Source organism: Aspergillus japonicus (genome assembly GCF_003184785.1).
Source record: "Aspergillus japonicus CBS 114.51 unplaced genomic scaffold BO86scaffold_20, whole genome shotgun sequence".
Classification (NCBI taxonomy): domain Eukaryota; kingdom Fungi; phylum Ascomycota; class Eurotiomycetes; order Eurotiales; family Aspergillaceae; genus Aspergillus; species Aspergillus japonicus.
Window position 1 is genome coordinate 40,915 of NW_020291657.1, and position 20,017 is coordinate 60,931.

Sequence of the window (20,017 nt, forward strand, 5' to 3'; positions counted from 1 at the left end):
CTTCGAACGCTCCAAAGTATATGTACGATGAAACCCCCCAACATCCCTGCCTTAGCCCTAGCTACTAAACTCCAAGGGCCTCCGCCAGTCCGTTCAAGAACTCACTGAGCCCATAAGCACCGGGGTCGGGGATCTTGCCCACCCACTCATCCTCGCCGCCGACGTACACGCTGCGTCCCAGGCTGGCCTTCATGTGCTTGGTGGAGTCGGTCCCCTCTTGCGCCGCCTTCGCCGCGGCGTGGACATCCTTGCTCTCCTGCAGGGTCTTGCAGAAGGGTACCAGGGCGTCAAGCAGAGTGCGGTCGCCCGGTTGCGCCGGGGTGTACTTCGAGAGCGCGGAGAGCGAGTAGTTCAACGCTGCGGCCCACACGTCCACCGTGGCCGGGGTGGCGGTGCCCTGGTCTTGTTCGCGGAGGCCGTGAGCGAGCGCGTTAAGGAAGATGGCGTAGATGGCGCCGGAGGTGCCGTCCATGGTGTTCTCGACGACGCTGACGATGCGGTTGACGGCGTGGACCACGTCGTCGGTCAGGTTGGATGAGGCGCTCTCCAGGAGAGCCGTCACGGCTTCGGCGCCTCGCTTCAGGCCGACGCCACAGTCGCCGTCGCCGACGATGGTGTCGAAGCGCGTGGTCTCGGGCTCGGCGGCAATGACGCGCTTGAGAGCGCTGCTGAGGACCTTCTTCAGGATGTTGACGTCCACTGTCCGGTGTTAGTGATGTTGAGGACGGTGCAGGGAACAAGATATCGGCTGGGCCACTTACACTTCACGTTGCTTGGGTTGTCCTCCGCCAACGCAGTCCTCTTGATCTTCACAGGAGCATCGGTGCGATGCTTCCATGTCTCCCGGCTGATGGGGGCCGACCAACCGACAGCTTCCGCAGGTGCATCGAGGAGGTCAAGGAAGGACCGGCCGGGGCCCAGCCCCGTATCTACCAGCTTCAGCAAGGAGATGCTGAAGCCCAGCCCGTTGAGGCTGGTGAGGAAGGTCCCTTGGATGACTCGGATCGGCTGAACGTCGTAATCTCTGTCGAGTTGACGGTAGACCTCGTCCGTGATGCCGGAAAGTTCCAATGTGCTAACGCCACCCAAGTTGTTGATTAACAACACAAAGTCATCCTCAGGTTTGCGAGTGACCCAAGCGCGGTCGGGATCATTGTGGTCCAGAAGCTGGAGAAGCATGTTGGCGACCAGCTCAACCAGATTCGCCTTCACCCGGTGGGATCCTGGCTCATTGTGAATGCCCATTCCGACCTCGACTTCGCCTTCCGGGATTGTGTCTTCGGGGACACCCCGGCCAGGAACATGAACGTGTTCGAGCGAAGACCCCACCGATACGAGGTTATTGTTCGCTAGCTGGGCCAGGTGATACACTTCTTCCAATGAGCCACTATGCTGAAGTTAGTTCCACTGCGCAAGGACCTGTCGCGTTGAAGGCGTAAAACTAACCCTGCTTCAGCCAAAGCACCGACAGCCTTCAGAATGAGAACACCGCCGCCGATACCACGACGGCCGACCTTGCCTCCCTTCTTCTTGCCCACACCGACATCGTCATTGATAGCGAAGAACTCAGTCTTGATGCCAGCAGCCCGCGACTTCTCCGTGGCCATACCGAAGTTGAGTACGTCGCCCGTGTAGTTCATGGGGATGATGAGCACACCCTGGTCGCTGTTGACGCATTCCATGACGGCTTTGCGGATCTGCTCCGCCGAGGGCGAAGCGAAGATCGTACCGGCTGCGGAAGCATCAAGGAACCCCTTCCCGACGAAGCCTGCGAAAGCAGGCTCATGGCCAGAACCACCACCCGATATAATGGCGACCTTGGGCTTTGAATTCACATTGGGGCGACGGAAGATAATTTTGTTCTCGGGGTCGAATGCTACCGATGGGTTTGTGAGGGTGAGGGAGTGCAGAGCGGTCTGGACCAAATGGGTGGGATCGGAGAAGAAGTGTTTGGCTAACGGGCCGGCGTTAGTGGATGGAACAATCTAATGTAGACTTTCTGGATTGACCATGGGACAGGTTTTTGGGCCTGCATGGGGGCTCCTAGCAAACCAGCCAGGCTACCGAGTTTCCACAGGACTATGTAAGATCGCATGAGGGTGTGGAACCTACTTTGCATTTTGTGGAAGGTCTGATGGACGATCTCCGGTTAAGTATGACGTTAAAATGTGTATGGAGACGAACCGTTTCGCAAGTGGAACCGATCGAAGTATGGGGTTTGCGGGATGGTGGAATTCGCGCACGGTCTTCTTGGTATATATAGCCTGTCTTGGGGATCTAAGACGCCTTTGCGAATAATCACTTGATCTCTTCCTTCCGAACCGAAAGTATCACAGGATGGAGCGTCACGATTGTGCGACAATACGACGACAGCGAGTCTGGGCGAGGCGCAATGGTTGGGATCGGAATTCAAGCCGGATGAGGCGGGGAAGTGGGGAAGCCCGATTCTACTGGGTCTGGCAGCTGTCAGCCTGGGGAAAGAGAAACCATTGAGATGTTCTCCTAGAGGAGGATCCTGGCTTAGCAGTACTCACCAGTTGCAATCACTTGACAAGAGGCGGAAGGAAGACAGTTCGGGATCAATTGGACGGATAACCTGGGCCAACTGAAGAGACCAACCAAGTGACAATTACACGAGAATCAACCAAAAGAAAAGGGATTGGACCAGGAATAGGCCCAAGGATGAGGGCGCAACAGCCGGGCTAAATACCAGTCGCGAAGAGAACGAGTATGAGTAACCGCGACTTCAACATGGCGTAAGAAGCAGTGGTATGAGGAGTATGAGGAGTAGACGCAGTAACCTGTTTCCCCAATAGTTCGATTTGCCCACTCTGTCCACTCAATGCTCCCAATTGTTGTCCCCCTTCCGTGGACAATCAATTTTTTGCTGCTCACATGAACAAGTGGTTTCGCATGACTTGACTTGTGTGTTCAATGGATCGTATGCCGGGGTTCTGGATCTGGCAATTGGGAGTAGTTTTCCCCTTGTACCAGCCCCGCCAACGTTACCCCATGGGTCTGGAACCTTGACAGAAGCGCTTCGGCTTACCCTTTGCGGGAATTCCGCGGTCCTTCCGCCAATCTTGCCCGCGACATGCCTCTACCTAGTACAGTACAGTCGACCCGAGTCTGGATGCAGAATTCAAAGAGTTGTTCGGACCTGCAGAGCAGCAGATGCGCTAGTCGGTTGAAGCATTAACCTACTGATTGTACAGTATTATGAGTACTTCGTACTGCACGGGACCTTTCGTGACAGACTCAACAACCGGCTAATCGTCAAGGCGAGTTCATTTGGTGGCTTATCCAGTCGATGTCACCGGTGCGTAATCCTTCTGGTCTCGGAGGATTCTACTGAGTACTCCGCCCCGTATCTTGCAATGGCGTGGCAAGTTGATACAGGTTTGTTGTGCAACAATTGATCATTCGAGCCACAATGCATCGCAAAGCACGTCAAGCATGCCCGGTTGTCTCAATCCAGCACATATTTCTGCAACCTGTTGCCAGTTGAGACAATCTTGCGGACAACTGGTATGCATAAGATCTATACGTACTAGTAGTAACCACATCGACATCAACATTTCAGCCCCTTCCCTGCAGGAGAAACCCGATCATGGGACTTTGAAAAAAAAATGGAAGGGCGGCAGAAGAGTAATAGTTCCAAAGCTCCGCTGTCAGATCGATGCAGCGGGAATCCCAGGAATAGTGCGGGGGCGCGTACACCGTCCTAAATCGGACGATTCTTGCCTATTCAATTCGTACTAACACTCGGAAAGTGAGAATCATTGCATGTCCACCGTAACTCCGTAAGGTCGATGCATAATCTGGCCTTTCACGTGAACAAAGAATTCTTTCCAAATGAGCAAAAACATAGCCTAGACCCTGTGCATTCAAGCTCCAGCTTGAACCTCCTCCGTGCCTGCCGGCAATTTCTGTTACCGTGGACCGCTTTCCGAGTTGCCATTTCCGGCCACTCGGCTCACCTGCCAGGCTAGGTGCTGTTTCATGATAGCTTATTGCAGCAGCGGTGCATGTATGCGACAACGTCTATTATATGAGCTGGATGTTCGCCTCGGGATGCGCTGCCGACTCACCTGACCAGGGGAGTTTTTTTTTTTTTTTTTTTTTCTCCCAAGTCGTTTTCGGTTTTCGATGTTGCCATGTTATATTATCCCCACATGCTCGCTGAGATATTTGTTGTTATTGTGGTTGTTCGCCGAAAGCCAAGTCACTTTCGGACCGATATCTATCATCGTGCTTTTCAAATTCATCTCACATGTTCCAACAGAGAAAGGCTAATTTGACCACTTGATTTTCTATGCCACAAATTGGCTTTCTCTGTGCACACCTAGTGCTGATGAAGTTGCTGTTTTTTTGCTCCCTAGGTGACTGCAACGTGCTTGTCTCATCCGCGTAACTTCAGGTATTCAAGGAATACTCTTAAAAAATCGATACCTTGACCATACTCCGAGGGACTGCCAATATGTCAAAGATGCCATAACCTAGGATGCATGCTAAAGAAGCAATGCGTTATCCCCAGAAGCCAGACACCAGCAGCCGTGCACCATCTCTCGAGGCTCTGCAGCAGTGTGCTCGTGGCGAGGCCCCCAACCTACAAGCGCTAAGTCCTATCATCACAATCGGACGCTGCCCACCACCTAGGCCTAATTAGATTAGCAGTCAGTTGAGGCTCAGGGGGAAAGGGTCCGCACTCTGCAGACCGCGGTGGGTCTCACCTTCATCTCCGAGGCTGGACGCCACGACCCACCACCTAGCCATCAGTCAAGAAGGCCCCTAAGCGGACCGAGCCATTGTGCAGGGCTTCAGGTCAGCGGACACTAGGACTTTTGTAGTATTTTACCGCGAGAGACCTGAGAAGGAATTGAAATAGCCCCTCGAAGCCGAAAGTCTGCGCTCTGTAGTAGGCTAGCGGAGGGTCCGTCGCCGAAACCGAGGGGCGAACTAACCCTTATACCCTGTTGGTCCCTGAAATAAGCCCGATGAACAATAGCTTAGTAGGCTAGTACTAGTAGTACTTACAACTCGCTCCCCCTTTTGATATAGGTTAGAGCCAATGATAAGAACCCTTCATATTGGTGACTCTTAAGTGTAGGACGGATTTATGGAAGGATGGTTTGATTTGTGTCACTATGATGTTGTTCAACAGCATCTGTTGTGGTTAGTATTGATGTAGCTTACATTTCTCACAGGGATTCACTTAGAAAAGGGTCCATGTGGAAGGATAGTATCTAGATTAATATCGGAATGTTGTAGATTGTATATTCCACGTGTGGTTAGCCATGAGTCAGCTATATCCAGCCGTGGTTAGGGGTTAAGTGGAATTGACTGTTTGCCATGCTACTAACGCCCACCGTAGCGACACTAATGACTTTCTCCAAATGAGGTACTTTGTTTCCAAAGGCCAAAGGGGACCGCTGGACAAATCTTGTTTCGTCCCCTAATGAAGTGATTGAATAGAAGCTAAGATGGAAGCTCTCCTAGTTCTAGCACTAAGACGACAAGTGCTGCCCCGAATAGGTCTAGTCAGGTCCGCTGCAAACTGTCTATACCGGACTTCCAGCTCCATATTAACCAAGCTTCGTATATCGCCAACTTCTTCTCCAAAAGGACTAGCAGTGCTCCTGTCCCAGAAGTGGCGGCATGCCCAGAACAACACTCGCTCGCAATGGATATAAAAGCATGGAAGGCCTGATCTCCTACAGGTATCAGTCCTGCAACATCAGCCTCATCGCGAGTCTGTCTCAACTTCCTCATCTTTTTTCTCTCGAGCTCTAGTAGCTCTTCCCGCGAGAAAGAACAAGCAGCCTGAACATGCTGTGCCTCCGGGTCAGCCGAAGGGCAAAAATGTCAATCTTCGAATGGCTGCTTTGCCTAATGGCAATGTCGGCACATATAGTGCCGACTACGGGCCGTGCAGTCTTTGCCCACTACATGGTGAGCAAACCACCCCACAAATCGACACAATCAAAGCAGAAGACTCACGATTCTAGGTCGGCAACATCACAACCGATCATATTCATCAAGACGTGGACGATGCCGTTGCTATGGGCCTTGATGGATTTGCTCTGAACGTCCAATGCCCAACGGATAGCTGGGCTAATAATCTTGTTCTAGAGATGGACAACTATATCAGAAACCAGCACTATGACTTCGGTATCTTCATCAGTATGGATGTGTACGCATCCGGGGGCCCCTCATGTGGTCAGGGCCCTGCAGGCTATGTCGATATGTGTGTCAATGCTATGGGTTATGATGCATACTACAAGGTGAATGACAAATACATGGTGAGTACTTATAGCTCCGGTGGAGGCACATGGGACACTTGGAACGCCTTCAAGTTATCCGTGAAGAACAATGGCAAATATGATGTCTATTGGATTCCCGATCTCGGCGACACCGAGGGTTATTGGTCGAGTGACGCTGGCTGGTGGTATTACTGGGGAAACCTCACCGACGGGCTGTTCAGTTGGGAATCCGCATGGCCAGCGTTGGGTCAAGACGCCGCCGACCAGAGCGGAGGCACTGGAGGAGTGGCTCGCGACCAGGTGATTATCGATGCGGCTGAGACTGAGGGCGCCTCCTACATGATTCGTGGGTCTCTCCTCACTCCCGTTGATTGAGGCTTCCAGTCGCTAATTATGAGGTTATAGCCCTGAGCTTGATGCAGTATAAGAACTCGGTGAACATCCCCCTATTCCCTGGTCATTAAGTACCTTGCTGATTGCATTTCAGTACTCGACCAATGTTTATCGCCAAGGAAAGACAAATTTCATGCAACGACTTCATGATATTCTGGAAATCGAGAGTGATGCGCTCGAGTTTGTGGAATATATCACCTGGGTAAGTGGCTCTTCTCGAGGCCTCACAGATCTATAGGAAGTGAATCACTGACAAGCATAGAATGATGGACCGGAAGGACATTATATTGGAAACCTGTGGCCTGAGCAGAACACTGATGCGGCACCCAACAACTACGCCAATGACATTTGGCCCCACAATGCCCTCCAGCCTATCATCCAGTCTTTCGCCACAGCATTCAGAGCGTCTGCTGGTCCATCTGATATGCGGCCTCAGAATGGAGAAGATGCGGTGGGGGCCATCTGGTACCACACGCTTGCTTTTGACGATACCTGCCCTTTCGAAGGGATTGGAGAATACACGTTTTGGGATAAACCAGCGGGGTACGAAACATTTTCGCTAACCACGCACTGGGCCGTTGTCCTCGATGATACAGTTGGAGGGTACGCTCCTAGCGACCTAGAGCTCATCATCACTACAGCAACTGATGACCAAGTTGTGGTGACCGACTTAAGTGCCGGACTGAACTTTGCTCAAGGGCCGAATATCAATGCTGGGTACTCGGTCTCCATGGTACTTGCCCCCAAAACAGGTACAACGGTCTTATATTCAGCATCAGGAGGGAAATGCCCCGCTTCCAGCTGCACGGAAGGTTTCTACAACCTCAACTATCAGATTCTGCCTTTAGTCTCGGGTGATGGCGGCAGCGGTTGCACTTACGAAGAGACTGTGTTGCGGTATACGCCTCTGAATACCACCACGGATGACACCATCGATTGCAAGGGTCTGTTGACATTGACCGACACGGCAGTCACTTCATGGGAAGTCAGCCAGGCTGGCTTGGCCTTGGAATTCGAGACGACGCGTCATGCGTTATCAACTAGCCATGGTAAGTAAAGGCACCTCCTGTTTTCACTTATGCCGTCTAATAAATCTTTCCTCAGTCCTGACTACCACGCTTCCAAACATTGATTCCTACTTCAACGAGTACACCATAGCAGGCGTCACCGGCTGTTCAGATATTACCAATGATAACGCTTGCAAACTACCCGATACCTGCCCAGTTTCAAACGACCAAGTTCCATACTTCTTTGCTCAGCGGGCCTTTTCCATCTTCCAGCGATGTCTGCGGGAGATGTCCACGTCTGTATTCGAGGATGGCTTCATTACGTCTCTGGGGATTGAGGATATGGTTGATGCTGTTGCCGATTATTTAACACCTAAGAGCGACGAAGCAGATCTGGTCAAGATCATGGGGGCCATGGCCGCAGGGTTCACTATTCTCAGTGGCGGTCTCGGCCCAATCAGTACCTTTGCCAGTTCTTTTGCAGCGCTTTTGGGCGGAGTATTCAGCATGATCTCCGTCTTAGACAGTCCCAGCGATCCAGCCGATAGCAATGCTTTCTTAGCCCAGCCGGGCACTGCTCTCTCAGATCGGCTCTCCGTGGTGGTCCAGCAGTACAACACGAGCTTGGTCAATCTGGCTCAAGCCGTTTTCGAGACAGGTGATCTGTCTTCTTTTCCGGACTACGCACTCGACACCTCGGCCGATCCATATGGGAAATATTATACCACCGACATGGCTAAATTCTTCGCCGGGGGTCGATTCGCAGACCCTGATATGGCATGCGGCAATGTTGCCACTGGTCTCATGACCGCGATCCAACAGTCACTCGTGGGATACATGCTAGCCAGCTCCAACGTCTACATCATCCAGAACGGCGATTCGATCGACAACTGCCCCGGCAGTCGAGGCACGGTGCTGGATCTCGATTCCGCGGGGTCGGTCTGCTACACCCTCGAGCAACCCGGGTCAGGCTCCTACTACGCGGATCTCTCCGACCCCCTCTCGGCGGATTTCTTCGACGTCCTGTATGATAAGTATAACATCAACCTCCCGGCTCTGATCAGTAGCTCGCTCCAGTGCCAGACCGCGCAAGGCTACAACGGGACCTACGATCCTTCCACGAGCATCATCCCAGGCTCGGGATACGCGATCGACAATCTGCCACCATGCTTCTTCAACCTTCCTGTACTCTACACGGATTACACGGTGAAAACCACCGGTGAACTGGTGACCACCTCGGGCACGCCGTGCCAGCTTCGCGAGGGGACTGAGGCTGATGGAGCCGGCTACTATCTTCCGCCGAGTCTGGCCAAGGTGTTCACCGCCCACTTTTGCCTCTACAAGCCAGGCCACTGAGGTACTACTTTCTCATACCATGGGCCTGTGATTCATGCATCCAGCACATTGTTTGCAAGCTTTTGTGTTCGGAGACCTGCAGCGGCAGATGAACGATTGGAGTAATCTCTCGATCTGTAGGTTCTTCCGATTGCAGTAGCGTTTGTGCTGCTGGATGTTCTCCCCAACCATTCATTCTTTGAATTCTGTGTACATAAATTATATGACATTATCTTGTTGGCCGGAAGTAAGGGTCGTCGATGCTTCGAGCAAATCGCAAGATCGCCACAGAGTGTGTTCTATCGGCGGGGCAGACAATCCGAACATCCCTCTCATCTGTTGGAGAATCGATGACCAGTACGGAGAGAGAGAGAGAGAGAGAGAGAGAGAGAGAGAGAGACATGGCCTTCTAAGGCACCCAGTCATAAAAACTTTTTGTCTATCTTTTGGATCAAATTCCAGACAGAAGCATCGAGCTCCCAGTCCATCCATCCTACTGATATACAGCCCTATGACATGCAAGATAGCTCCGTTCTATATTAGGGTAATGGTCTACCATTTTACTCTATTTCTTGTATTGTACCTTCCAGCAGGGTAAAGAAAATTGACTCCGATGATCAGTAAGTAATTGTTTGCTCTCCTCGGGCAGTCAGATTTCTCGGATGAGAGAATTGGCTGCGCCGCGGTGCTGGTGGCAGGAACTCCCTCAGGCCGGGGCCATATCGGCAGCGACGCAGCTGTAGCTTACCTTGCGGTAAGGTGGGGGGTTTGCTTAGAAGTTCGGTTTACGAGTAGTATAGTACCTAGTGATCATTAGTGCCTGCATCATGCAGGATGCTTTGGGGCTATTATGGAACTACTGTACTGTACTCCGTCCTGTACTGATATAGACACGTGAAGTCTTCGGCTCCGATCAGAGAACTGGCTCGATCAAGCAACTATCCCGAGGAGGTGCGGTGCAGCGTTGCCGCCTTCTCCTGCCCGGGGGGTTATTTTTGGGTCATAGTAACCTTCTACAATGGCTCTTTTCATACAACATCCGATATGGTGTAGTGGCTAACATCGCCGTCTCTCACACGGCAGCCGGGGGTTCGATTCCCCCTATCGGAGCTCATTTCTTTTGCTGGTTTTTTAGCCTCTCCTGTCTGGGGCTTTGGTTTGGCTTATAGCGAGCGGTCTTTCACCTAGATTCTGTTTATACAACATTCAATATGGTGTTGTGGAGAGACTAACAATCCAAATGCTAACAATACACATTCTAAAAATTCAAATCTTAACACTGCATATTCTAACAAGTCAATTGTCAAAATCCCCAATACTAACAATTTACACGACAAGGTTGGTGTAAAAAGGGTTCATGAGAGTATTAATCCAGATCTAAAATCGGTAGAAAAATCTATAGCTAAACGAGTACATTCTCTTAATGATGATTCTGCGAACTAAGGGATTGGTATAGTAATACCTCAACAAGTTTTCTTCACAATAAAATCCTGCAATTTCACAAGTTTCTTCATCTCAACAACTACAAGCTAACGTCCGAACAAGCAGACCCCGAGTCGCCTTGCTTCGATTCTTCACCACGTGATCTAGAATTACCAGCGATGACGGATCAGTCGATCTAGTTAAGTTGGTGATCATTGAGATGATTCCACGAATGAGGGTGGGAGGGGTTGGTTCTTGATTTTATTCAACCATGCAACCTACTGCAGGTTCGAGGTTGCCAACGTCCTCCTACAGGCTACCACTACCACTACCACCACCTCTCTTGCTACTGCACTGCACTCCCTTCACCAAAAACCAGGTCAGGTCATGATCATGCCATAGTGATATTAACAAGGTTACTCCGTAATCATCATCAATACGATGGAGAGATGGTAAGCTGAAATCATTACACCAGCACACCATAGCACCACGCCCCAAACAAAAGGAAGAGAGGCGCTCTAGGCCACATATTGGTACCGGTTCCCTTCCTCGCGTTCCATGTAATCCTTCTCGATGAGCCTGCAGGTTGATAGCATGGTTAGTCCGAAGCTGTGTGTTTAAAAAGGAACGGTTGGTGGCAAACTCACTTTTCAATATTCTTCTTGATTTCCGCCGGCTCGAGGACGCCCCGGCTGCGCGTGGCCTTGATCACCTCGGCCACCAGTTCCGGGTGGGTGATGGTCTTGCGGCTCTTCATGATGCGGACGATGGCCGCCTGCGTCTCGTAGTGCCGATCCGCGGCGACCCGCTCGTGCGTCGTCTTATTCTCCTCCTTGGTCTCCTTCAGCTGGATCTGATTGATCTTGATCCGCATCTTCGGGTCGGAGAACCCCGGGTTGTAGGCGAATTCGTCCGTCTTGTGGACCTCGCGCCCCTTGGGCTTCTTGGCCAGCACGCGGTACTTCGCGCACGCGAGGGATTGGAGCGTTCGCTGCAGTTCCTGATCGGCTAACATCCAAAGCAGTCAGCAGGGAGTTCGGTGCTCCTTACGAATAGATCACTTACACAGCATGGTGGCTTCCTGGATTTGTGCGTAGGTCAGGGATCCGCCTTCCGGGAGATCGTTGAATAGGAGCAGGACGATCGCCTGGAATGAGCTGACCACGAGTTCCTTGTCGCCCTTGGGGAACCGGGCGCGCAGCTGGCAGTGTGCCAGCTGGTGCTTCCAGTTGAGTTTCCGCCCGTTGTACTTGGTGTGATAGAACTTCTCGAAGTCGTCCACGCTGGTCGCGATCTCAGCGGGGATCCGCACCGTGACGTCGGGATATGTCGGCCAGGCGGCCGCCGACAGCACGCTGACGCTCAGATCGACCGGGAGCCGGTGTCGACGTTCGCGTTGGATGGAGCTGTACGCGGCCATCTCATCGCGAGCGACATCCATGTCCTTGAACATGGACTCCAGGTTGTGTGTGAAGCTTGATCCGCATTCTGAATTCCATTAGTAAGAGCCCGGTATTTTGTCCCGCAATAGATCAGCAGGGCTTCAGAATAAGAAAACGCACCCGTCTTGAGCCTCGAAAGCATGCTCTTTTCCGCATCGTCACTGGCGCTCCTGCCCATTAACAGCCTGCGCGCAAGGTCGTTCTTGTAGAATGCCTCGAACACCGCTTTTCCGTGTACAAACCGGAACAGATCCAAAACCTGATCTAGTTGCCGGTTGATTTCGGCATCTTCGTCTGCCAACGGCATGTCCTCCGCTTTTCGTGTAGGAGCCAGCTTCCAGCCGCCTTTAAGTAGCCGGTCCACGTATTTGGCGATCATTTCTCCAGTCTTGGGGTTGTCGGTTCCTCCCGTGGATGCAGACTTTCTCCCCATGTTCATGAACGTTTCGAAGGCTTCGCGAAGGACGTGGCCTAGCTCTTCATGGCGATGGAATGAAACATTCCACAGGTCGTCGAGCTGTTGCTTGAAGTCCAACAGGCGCGCCACCATGTCTGCTTCTTTCTCCTCGTCAAACACGATCGCGGACCCTTCCTCAATGATGTAGGTGCTGAATGAGGTTCGCAGCTTGGCTCCCAGGTCTTTGCGTTGGAGGAGGGAGTACAGCCTTTCCAGGGCAACTTTGTTACCCGCCCGTAGGAGGCCCAGTATATCCTTCTGGTTGAGCAGAACCCCTTCCTGCTCAGCGACCAAAGTCCGATCGAGGATTTCTGCAAGTTTCTGTTTCGTGCTTCGGTTCAGAGAATACAGTTCGCATCGGTTGACCTCCCGCTCAATCAACTTATGGCTACTCTCCGCAAATGTCGCCAGATAGCCGGCTGCTTCTCGTTGAACCCAGGAAGAGAAGAATTTGTCGGATTCGGCAACAAAGACCGGCTCGAAGGCGGATGTGTAGATATCAAGCCCGTGAAATAGATCGATGGCATTGCGGAGTAAGGATGAATCGGCGACCACACTCTTTGCTTCGTCCCGGTCCGCTTCCACAAGGTCGCAAGCGCCTTGCAGGATCTTTGGTTCTAAGACTGGATCGGAGAAGATGTGCTGCCGGAACTGGATCAAGCCCATCTCGCGAATGACGGGAAACTCCTTGGAGTGGAGGAGGAAGGACTGGTCGAGATAATAGAAGATGGAGCGGACGGTTACCTGATGGGATGTCAGTGATTTTCAATTCCTCGTCGACCTGATGAGGCCCGTTGGTCACCATACCAGTTTGGACTGCCATAGCGACCATGCCTCGACCACCGCCCGCAACGTTTCAATGTTGGTGCCACCAGCCGCCTGCGCCGTCAGCTTCTCGCGCAGTTTCCCGGCGACGTAGTCTCGACATCGATCCGAGAGCCGCTTGGCCAGGGCCGCGGCTCTCCCCTGTCGACAGACATGCTCGGCGCCTTTGTAGAGTTCCTCCAGCGACTTTTCTGGCTTCCCGCCACCGAAGATGGCGGCGAGCGCGGCATCAAGCTGATCCCAGACCTTGTCGAAGTATGCATCCGGGTTCAACCGGGACCCGGTCCGGAGATTCTTGACGACCAGCCGCTTCGCACCAGTGTGCGGGGTGAAGTTACCCTGGCGCGACGCCGCAGTGAACGGTCGAGGCCGGACAGCAGGGTTGGCCGCGCCGCCGGCCCCGCCCGCGGTTTGGCCCATGGCCTCGCCTAACCGAGGCTCCGCATTTGTGAATTTATACATCCGTTCGGGCGAGGTCTGTTCTCGCGGACTGACTAGCGGGTGGGAGGGGCCTGGGAGGGTGGGGGACAGGCGCAGACGCTTGGTCGTTGGGGACTGGTGGTGGTGATGGCTTCGGCTGTCGCCGTGAGCGGCGGGGTGGTGATTGCGTGAAAGAAGCTCGGAGATGGTCGCTTGCTGCTGAGGCTGCTGTCGCGAGGCGTCTTCTGAATCGGATAGCTTTCTTTTACCGATCGATTTGCGCTTACCGCTCCTCTGCTCGGGGGCGCCTCTGGAGTTCTGCTGCATCTACCCGGTTCTGTCCGAGGAGAAAGGTGGTGAAGGTATGAGAGCGCTCAGCGTCGGAAGGACCCAGAATCAGTGCGGGCGAGCCCTATCATGCATGGCAAGTCCTTTCTCAGGTCAATTCTGAGGATCAACTGTACACTGCTGGGGAGGAGACGAAGATGGCAAGATGGTGCGACGATGGAGGACGATGACTGGAACAAAGTGAAGTGGTGGTGTGGTGGTGGATTCTAAGTTGTCGAAGGGGCGTCACAGGCTCGGTTTCTACCCTACCTCCTACGTTAACGGGTTGGATTGAACCACCAAAAGTCCCCGGAGATAAGATAATACTTCCGTTCATTGTTCCAGACATGATTGGCTCAGATCCCAGTATACGTATTTTGTTACCTTGCTGTAGGTAAAGTACCTTGCCACCTTCTCTCACCCCGCTATGCACGATTTGGATTGTACTGCACCTCTACAGAATGACACAGTACTGTTACATCTACCTCGGAGCATCGCGCTACTTAATCAATCAGTCCAGCTTAGTTTGGTGGAATCTCCCCCCTCTAATGTCTCATTCCTGAGCTGATTTAAGTTCGCGCCATCGGCTGATAAAACATGTTCATATACATCCAAATCCTATCAAAAAAGATCCATAGCTGGTCCAGTTACTCGACTCGCAAGAGGCCCGGCTCATGAGAACAACGGCTCCCCCGTGCGTTCTTCAAGCTCCATCTCCTCGAACTAAACCATCCAAAGTCAGTGGAAGAAAGCAAATCGAGAAAAAGTGTAGCACGTACATCGAGAAAGTCGGTGGCGGTGATGAGTGCCATGTAAGACTTAACCAGGCTACCCAAGGTGCCTTGATGATCCGCATTACCGGTGCCGCTAATCCGAGCAAAGCGCTTGAAGATGCCGACCATGCCTTGTCTGTTTTCGGTGAGGAATATGCGCGTTTGTTCCATCATCTGCTCGTTGTGAAGCCCACGAGAAAACACCGCTGAGACAATCACCCTAAGACAGGCATCAAGCAGCTCGTAGTATTTGCGTAGAGCATCGGTGTTGTCAATATCTGCATTCGTTAGTGACAAGATCAAGCCACAGAAGCGGAAGAAACGAAGTACTTACCAATTCCAAGATCAGGATCGGCGGCAAACAGCTGCGACTCACGCACGGCTTGAAAGAGCCCAGTCCTCAAGACCTGCGTGGCCCCAACCTTTGTTTGGCACAGCTCCTGGAACAAAGACAGCAGAGATTGATAGTAAGACAATAGAAGGGGCGTATCTGTTTGGTTGATCAGTCAGTGATGCGATCTGCCAAAGAAAGGACTTGAGCTTACCGCTTGCTTGGGTGTTCTTCAGCTCCACTGGCAAAACCCGGATTGCGTCGAGGAAAAGGCTTAGGTAGTTTGTCTGCGCTATCAATTCGACCAAAACTGGATCCGTCTGTCTATCTAAGACTGCCAAAAGATTGAGGCATAGAACAGCCGAGACACGACATGTCTCCTGCCCGGCATATGCGTCATCGCAAATAGCTTCGACCAGGGCATGGCCCGTTGCCTTGATGATTTGCTGGCTTTGATTCTTGATGAGGTCATGAGCCGCGTTGGAGGAAACGATACGGGCAACATAATGAGAGCATATGTTGTACAGACTCTCCCTGAGACTGACGTTTCCAGTGGCCATGATCACGCCGCGCACGCAAATATGGAACATCTGGTGAAGCTTCTCATCAAGCACGTCGCCACCCCTGCGCGCACTGTTCAAATTTGGCTTGGGAGATTCAGAGCTCGAAGATTCCAGTTTGCTAACCAGTGTCTCGGTAAGTCTTGCTAACTCTAATGCCTCCGGCATATCGTTCTGGATAGCGGCTTCAAGTTTGGGTAGAATGAGTTGGAGTGAATGTAGAATGAAGGTAGTTCGTCGGCCGCCTTCGATCTCTGCAGAGGAAAGCATGGTTGTGATAAGCTCAGCCCAGGATCGAAGAGCCAAGAAGCGGTTGAACGTGATCTGTCTGAGCCGGTTTGTTGCTTCTATGAACAGCATGAGACTTTCGGCCTCAGCAATAAACTGTTCCTCGTGTAACTGTCCCCTAGCGAACAATTCCTCTTTTCTCACCTGAATCAACTCCACTACCTCGGCTATATTGTATAGGACCAAGGAATGGTCTGCCTCTGGTCTCGCACACACATCAAAGTCAAGGCCCTCGAGGACAAGGAGATCAGGCATAGGTAGGGAACGTGCAACGTCTAGGTCGGCAAAGTCGAAGAGATCAAACACAGAAGGATTTACTGTGGTCTCTCCTGTCTCCAACGTTGAAGTGCCGAAGAGGGTGGAGATAAGTTCAGCTTGAAGAGTCGGTGCTCCAAGCTTAGCAGCCGAGCGAATTTCAATGGCGGCATAGTCGAAAAGGAAGCTTCTGAGGAGTAGAAATTCCGCGTACGCCAAGGTTGACTCAGCTAGCCAGAATTCATCCGCAATTATCGGCAAACCGTCCCATGACGTGTGAGGTCCAATGATTGGCTGAAGAGCGAGCATATTGGCAAGGAATCGGGAGCCACGCATCTCAGCAAGTGTGAAATACGACGATATCTTTGATGACCAAAGATTCTTCAGGACCTGGAACGCCATACGCTTCATTTGCACCAGCCACGGAAGAATGTTGCCATCCATTGCACCAGGAAAGTCTTGCACAAACTGGATGATGGCATGCAGTAAGGACATCTTGTTGGCGAACATGCCATCAGGAGAGACGTCAAGAAGACTGCCTATGCTATTGAAACCGAGAAGAAGGTGGGCTATCGTTGGCCTATCGCTTATCGATCCAAGACAGCCGTTCAAAAGTGCTAGAAGGCTTTTCCTGATAATGTAAGCCGGGGACTTATCGCCGGCCTCCAGTTCCCGATCATCAACTTCCATTTGATGTGTGAGAGGCCGCGCTAGGTTGTCCAAGTCTACCTCGGAGCTGAGGACCTCGACGATTTTGTTTGAGGATCGCCATTTGACCAATTCGGGTGATGTGACTTTGTTCAGCTTCGGGGAGCTCGACAGCTTCTCTAACAGTGTCATGGACATGACCGTAAGTTCCTCATGTCCGGTACTGCAGTAAAGACACAGTCCAGGTATAATGGTCAAGTTGTTCAGAATGCTGTCTTCGAAGGCCGCAAGGGAAGAGTTGGCCACGGTCGTCCTATTTGCATCCGCCTGTGACCTGATCATCGGTCTGACAATGTTAAAGTACGTTGATTGAAGGTCGAGAATCATATTCATGACATTCAAGCTTCTCAGCAAGGAGAGAACGAGCGTGGAATCTGGCGATGCCCTGGCGACCTCGTTCACATCTTGTTGGGCTGTGGCAAACAGAGATTTGAGGACATCCTCGTTGAACAACCATTCTGCAACTCGCGCGAAGGGGTGAAGACGAATGTATGTCACCATTGTCGAAGACTTGAAAGCAGAATCGGGTGACACAGACGGCTGACTTAAGACGGTCACCAGATTTTCATTGAACGAATTGAGACAGCATGCCACAAATTCCAAACAGTTAAGGGTCAACAAACGAGTCTGGCGCTCATTCATATCAGGGACCTTTCTTGCTAGAGCGTGGCCCATGATGAAGTCAACATATGGCTCAATGCCAGCCGTGCGGTAGGAAGAGCCGAGATTCTCCGGGAAGGGTAATGAAAGATGAAATTCTGCGGACTCAGGTGTAGGCGTAACAAGTGAGGAGACCAGAGTGACAAAAGCATTGGCTTGATCGAAACGCTCTCCAATGTTCCGAAATATTTGTTGCTCATACCATGCAAAGGCATTGCTATTCACAGGAGCTTTAGCTCCACCGGCAGTATTCGGGTTGGAAATCCATTGATCGATAGACAGCCACATCTCGTTTCCATTGTGGGCCGTTCGTTCAGTCATGAGAGCTGCGAGGGCTGTGAAAACATTGGCCCTCAGATGAGTAGGCACCGACCCACTGCAAAGCATCAACAATGTGCCGACGACGTTGAAGGATGGGTGATGGAGTAGCCAATCTCTAATAGTAGCGCTCTGTTTGCACAGATGCTCCAGGAGCCTGAGATAGCAAGTAAGCATCACAGGACTCTCGGGCTCACTCATATCAGCTGGATTCAACTTTCTCGAGCGTAGGACTGCCTGTGATGCTGGTGGCTTCTCCGTGACTCTTTCGGCGTACAAATCTAGCTCAGCGAACATCTGTGACCAGTTCATAGCTGTCGACCGCTTGAACTTAGTAGAAAGGAATTTGTCCTCCTCGGAGAGAAATCGGTGGGCTGCAGTAGCATTTTCATCGCCTACAGAGATGGAACATAGCAGTTCACAGAATGCGCTGACCCTAGGAACGGTTTGTCGCTTAGAGGCCCACTGGAGGAAGCCGTACAAGTTTGAGTCAGGATCGGCCCAAAACTCCTGAGCGGCGTCAGGCCGTTGTTCGAATGCGAAAGCCATGATCATCAAAAAAGACTCAAGGTGTGTGCGAGCTTCGACAACGCCACGATGAGGCGTGGAGGTCAAGCCATCTCGAAGAGCTGTGAGGTGATCAAGCCGTTGGGAGTCTTCTTCGGTTTTCAACATGCGAACAGCATCCGGCATATTTGCAATGCATGCCTCAGTGAAAAGCTCGAAGCTCTCCATTAGAAGAGTCTTCAGAAACTCAGAGCACTGATCTAGCTCGAGCATTGCTGAAGCAACCTCTTTCAGAAGCAAAGCTATCAACTCACTGCGAGCTGGATCTGCCCATTCCTCATTATTGATACCATAACAGACTGTAAGCAGGAGATCGAGTCCGCCGTCATCCAGCGCTGTCATGAACAAAGCTGTACGCTCATCTGCGTCTTTCTCGGGGTCCACTCCCTGCACAGGCGAGGACGGAGCATCAAAGTCCCAAGCGCTGAATATCGCGAGCCAGAGTGTAATGATTGCAGAATGGAAAGTGGGCAGCTTCCACTCTTGAGCGACCGTTGTAGTGACGATCTCCTTATGCAAACTTTTGGCTTCTTGATAGGAGCTCGACTTTTCAGGGGAGCCGTGTTGTTCAAAAGCAGATACTATGCATGGGATGTAGTGAACAACTAGACTGTCGAAGCGATCAAGGGTCCGGAGATGCTTCACGAGAACTCGAAGGTCTTCAGGGCTGGTATAAGGGCCTTTGAAAAGGTAGCTTAGAACGGCGCCAAGCGTTTCATGCTGCTGCAGTAGGCTGTTGCGCTGGAACTCTAGCAATTCCATGGTATCAGCATCTTCGATCTGACCGACAAGCGTCGCCTTCTGAGCCTGGTCGCTGAGGAGCGCAAGCCACTTCTCCACATCCATCATGGCAGTCATGCATTTCCGGGTGTATAACGAAGCATTTCGTAAAGGACCATTCTTGATCTCAACCACGTGAGCCATCATTTCCTGCATGATGATTTGGTTTGTTTCCCTTTCTACCTCGAACGATTCCTGGAGAATAAGGCGCAACGAGTCAAGCAAGAACTGCCGGCGCTGGTGAAAGCGCATGATCGCAACGTTGAGAAGGGGCCTGTCTAGTGATTGAGCCTCGACTTGCGCATCGAAGAACAAGAACGCAGCTTCAAGTTCATCGATATTCAGACTATCCGCAAGCTGGAGTACGCCTTGTTGAAAATCCTGGTTGATGGAGTATTCGACATTGCCGATGGTTACCTTCCCTAGATCGCATTGCAGACATGGTCAGCATCACATTGGTGCCAGATCAAGCAAACGGTTCCGTCTGAAAGCGTTCCATTGAGATCCAGGAGCTAGCACATACCCGAGAGAACGGATTGTCGGCTTGCATTGTTCTTCGTGGGTTTGTCGAGGAGCTTCTTGAAGTCTTCAATGTGTGTCTCCAATTCGACTCGGAGACGCTCGATATTGACGACGAAAGCTGACGAGAGGTTTTGCAAGTCCTGATTCAGGCCTCGAAGGCTTGCAACAGTATCTGTGTCCTCCATGCCTGGCAGGAAGCTTGCTCTTGCAGCAGCCGACTTATTGCGACGAGCACCAGCGAAGCGGACGATGGGGGGGGGGGAGATGTGTTTGTCCGGGCCAAAAAAGGTCGGAGGACGCGACCAAAATCCCGGGCGGTCAAGAGCGGGCGGAGCTCATCGGCGCCCGCCCGGACCAGAAGTCC

The 20,017-nt window shown here is 51.9% G+C and overlaps 3 protein-coding genes and 1 non-coding gene across 4 annotated transcripts; 2 read left to right on the forward strand and 2 right to left on the reverse strand.

Moving 5' to 3' along the window:
• Positions 1 to 64: 64 nt before the first annotated feature.
• BO86DRAFT_378754 (putative dihydroxyacetone kinase (DakA)) lies at positions 65 to 2,119 on the reverse strand (the record flags this gene model as incomplete). Its single annotated transcript, XM_025670641.1, has 4 exons — positions 65 to 699; positions 762 to 1,387; positions 1,447 to 1,954; positions 2,113 to 2,119. 4 exons carry the CDS (start codon positions 2,117 to 2,119, stop codon positions 65 to 67), a joined length of 1,776 nt encoding a protein of 591 aa, XP_025528217.1.
• A 3,779-nt stretch (positions 2,120 to 5,898) lies between these two features.
• Positions 5,899 to 7,485, forward strand: BO86DRAFT_277389 (uncharacterized protein; the record flags this gene model as incomplete). Its single annotated transcript, XM_025667282.1, has 5 exons — positions 5,899 to 5,952; positions 6,009 to 6,609; positions 6,669 to 6,697; positions 6,751 to 6,858; positions 6,919 to 7,485. Coding segments are annotated over 5 exons (1,359 nt in total), but the record flags the coding sequence as incomplete, so codon positions are not given.
• A 2,551-nt stretch (positions 7,486 to 10,036) lies between these two features.
• Positions 10,037 to 10,108, forward strand: BO86DRAFT_t111. The gene has a single exon. It is a non-coding gene; the product is annotated as a tRNA-Glu (tRNA).
• Positions 10,109 to 10,707: 599 nt separating this feature from the next.
• On the reverse strand, positions 10,708 to 19,902 carry BO86DRAFT_337694 (cullin-4B). The gene is made up of 9 exons (XM_025668964.1): positions 19,655 to 19,902; positions 15,210 to 19,553; positions 14,999 to 15,154; positions 14,671 to 14,942; positions 13,127 to 13,882; positions 11,983 to 13,063; positions 11,486 to 11,908; positions 11,068 to 11,428; positions 10,708 to 10,999 (listed from the first exon to the last, which is right to left on the reverse strand). Exons 1-9 carry the CDS (start codon positions 19,836 to 19,838, stop codon positions 10,939 to 10,941), a joined length of 7,638 nt encoding a protein of 2,545 aa, XP_025528219.1. The 5' UTR covers positions 19,839 to 19,902; the 3' UTR covers positions 10,708 to 10,938.
• Between the last annotated feature and the right edge of the window lie 115 nt (positions 19,903 to 20,017).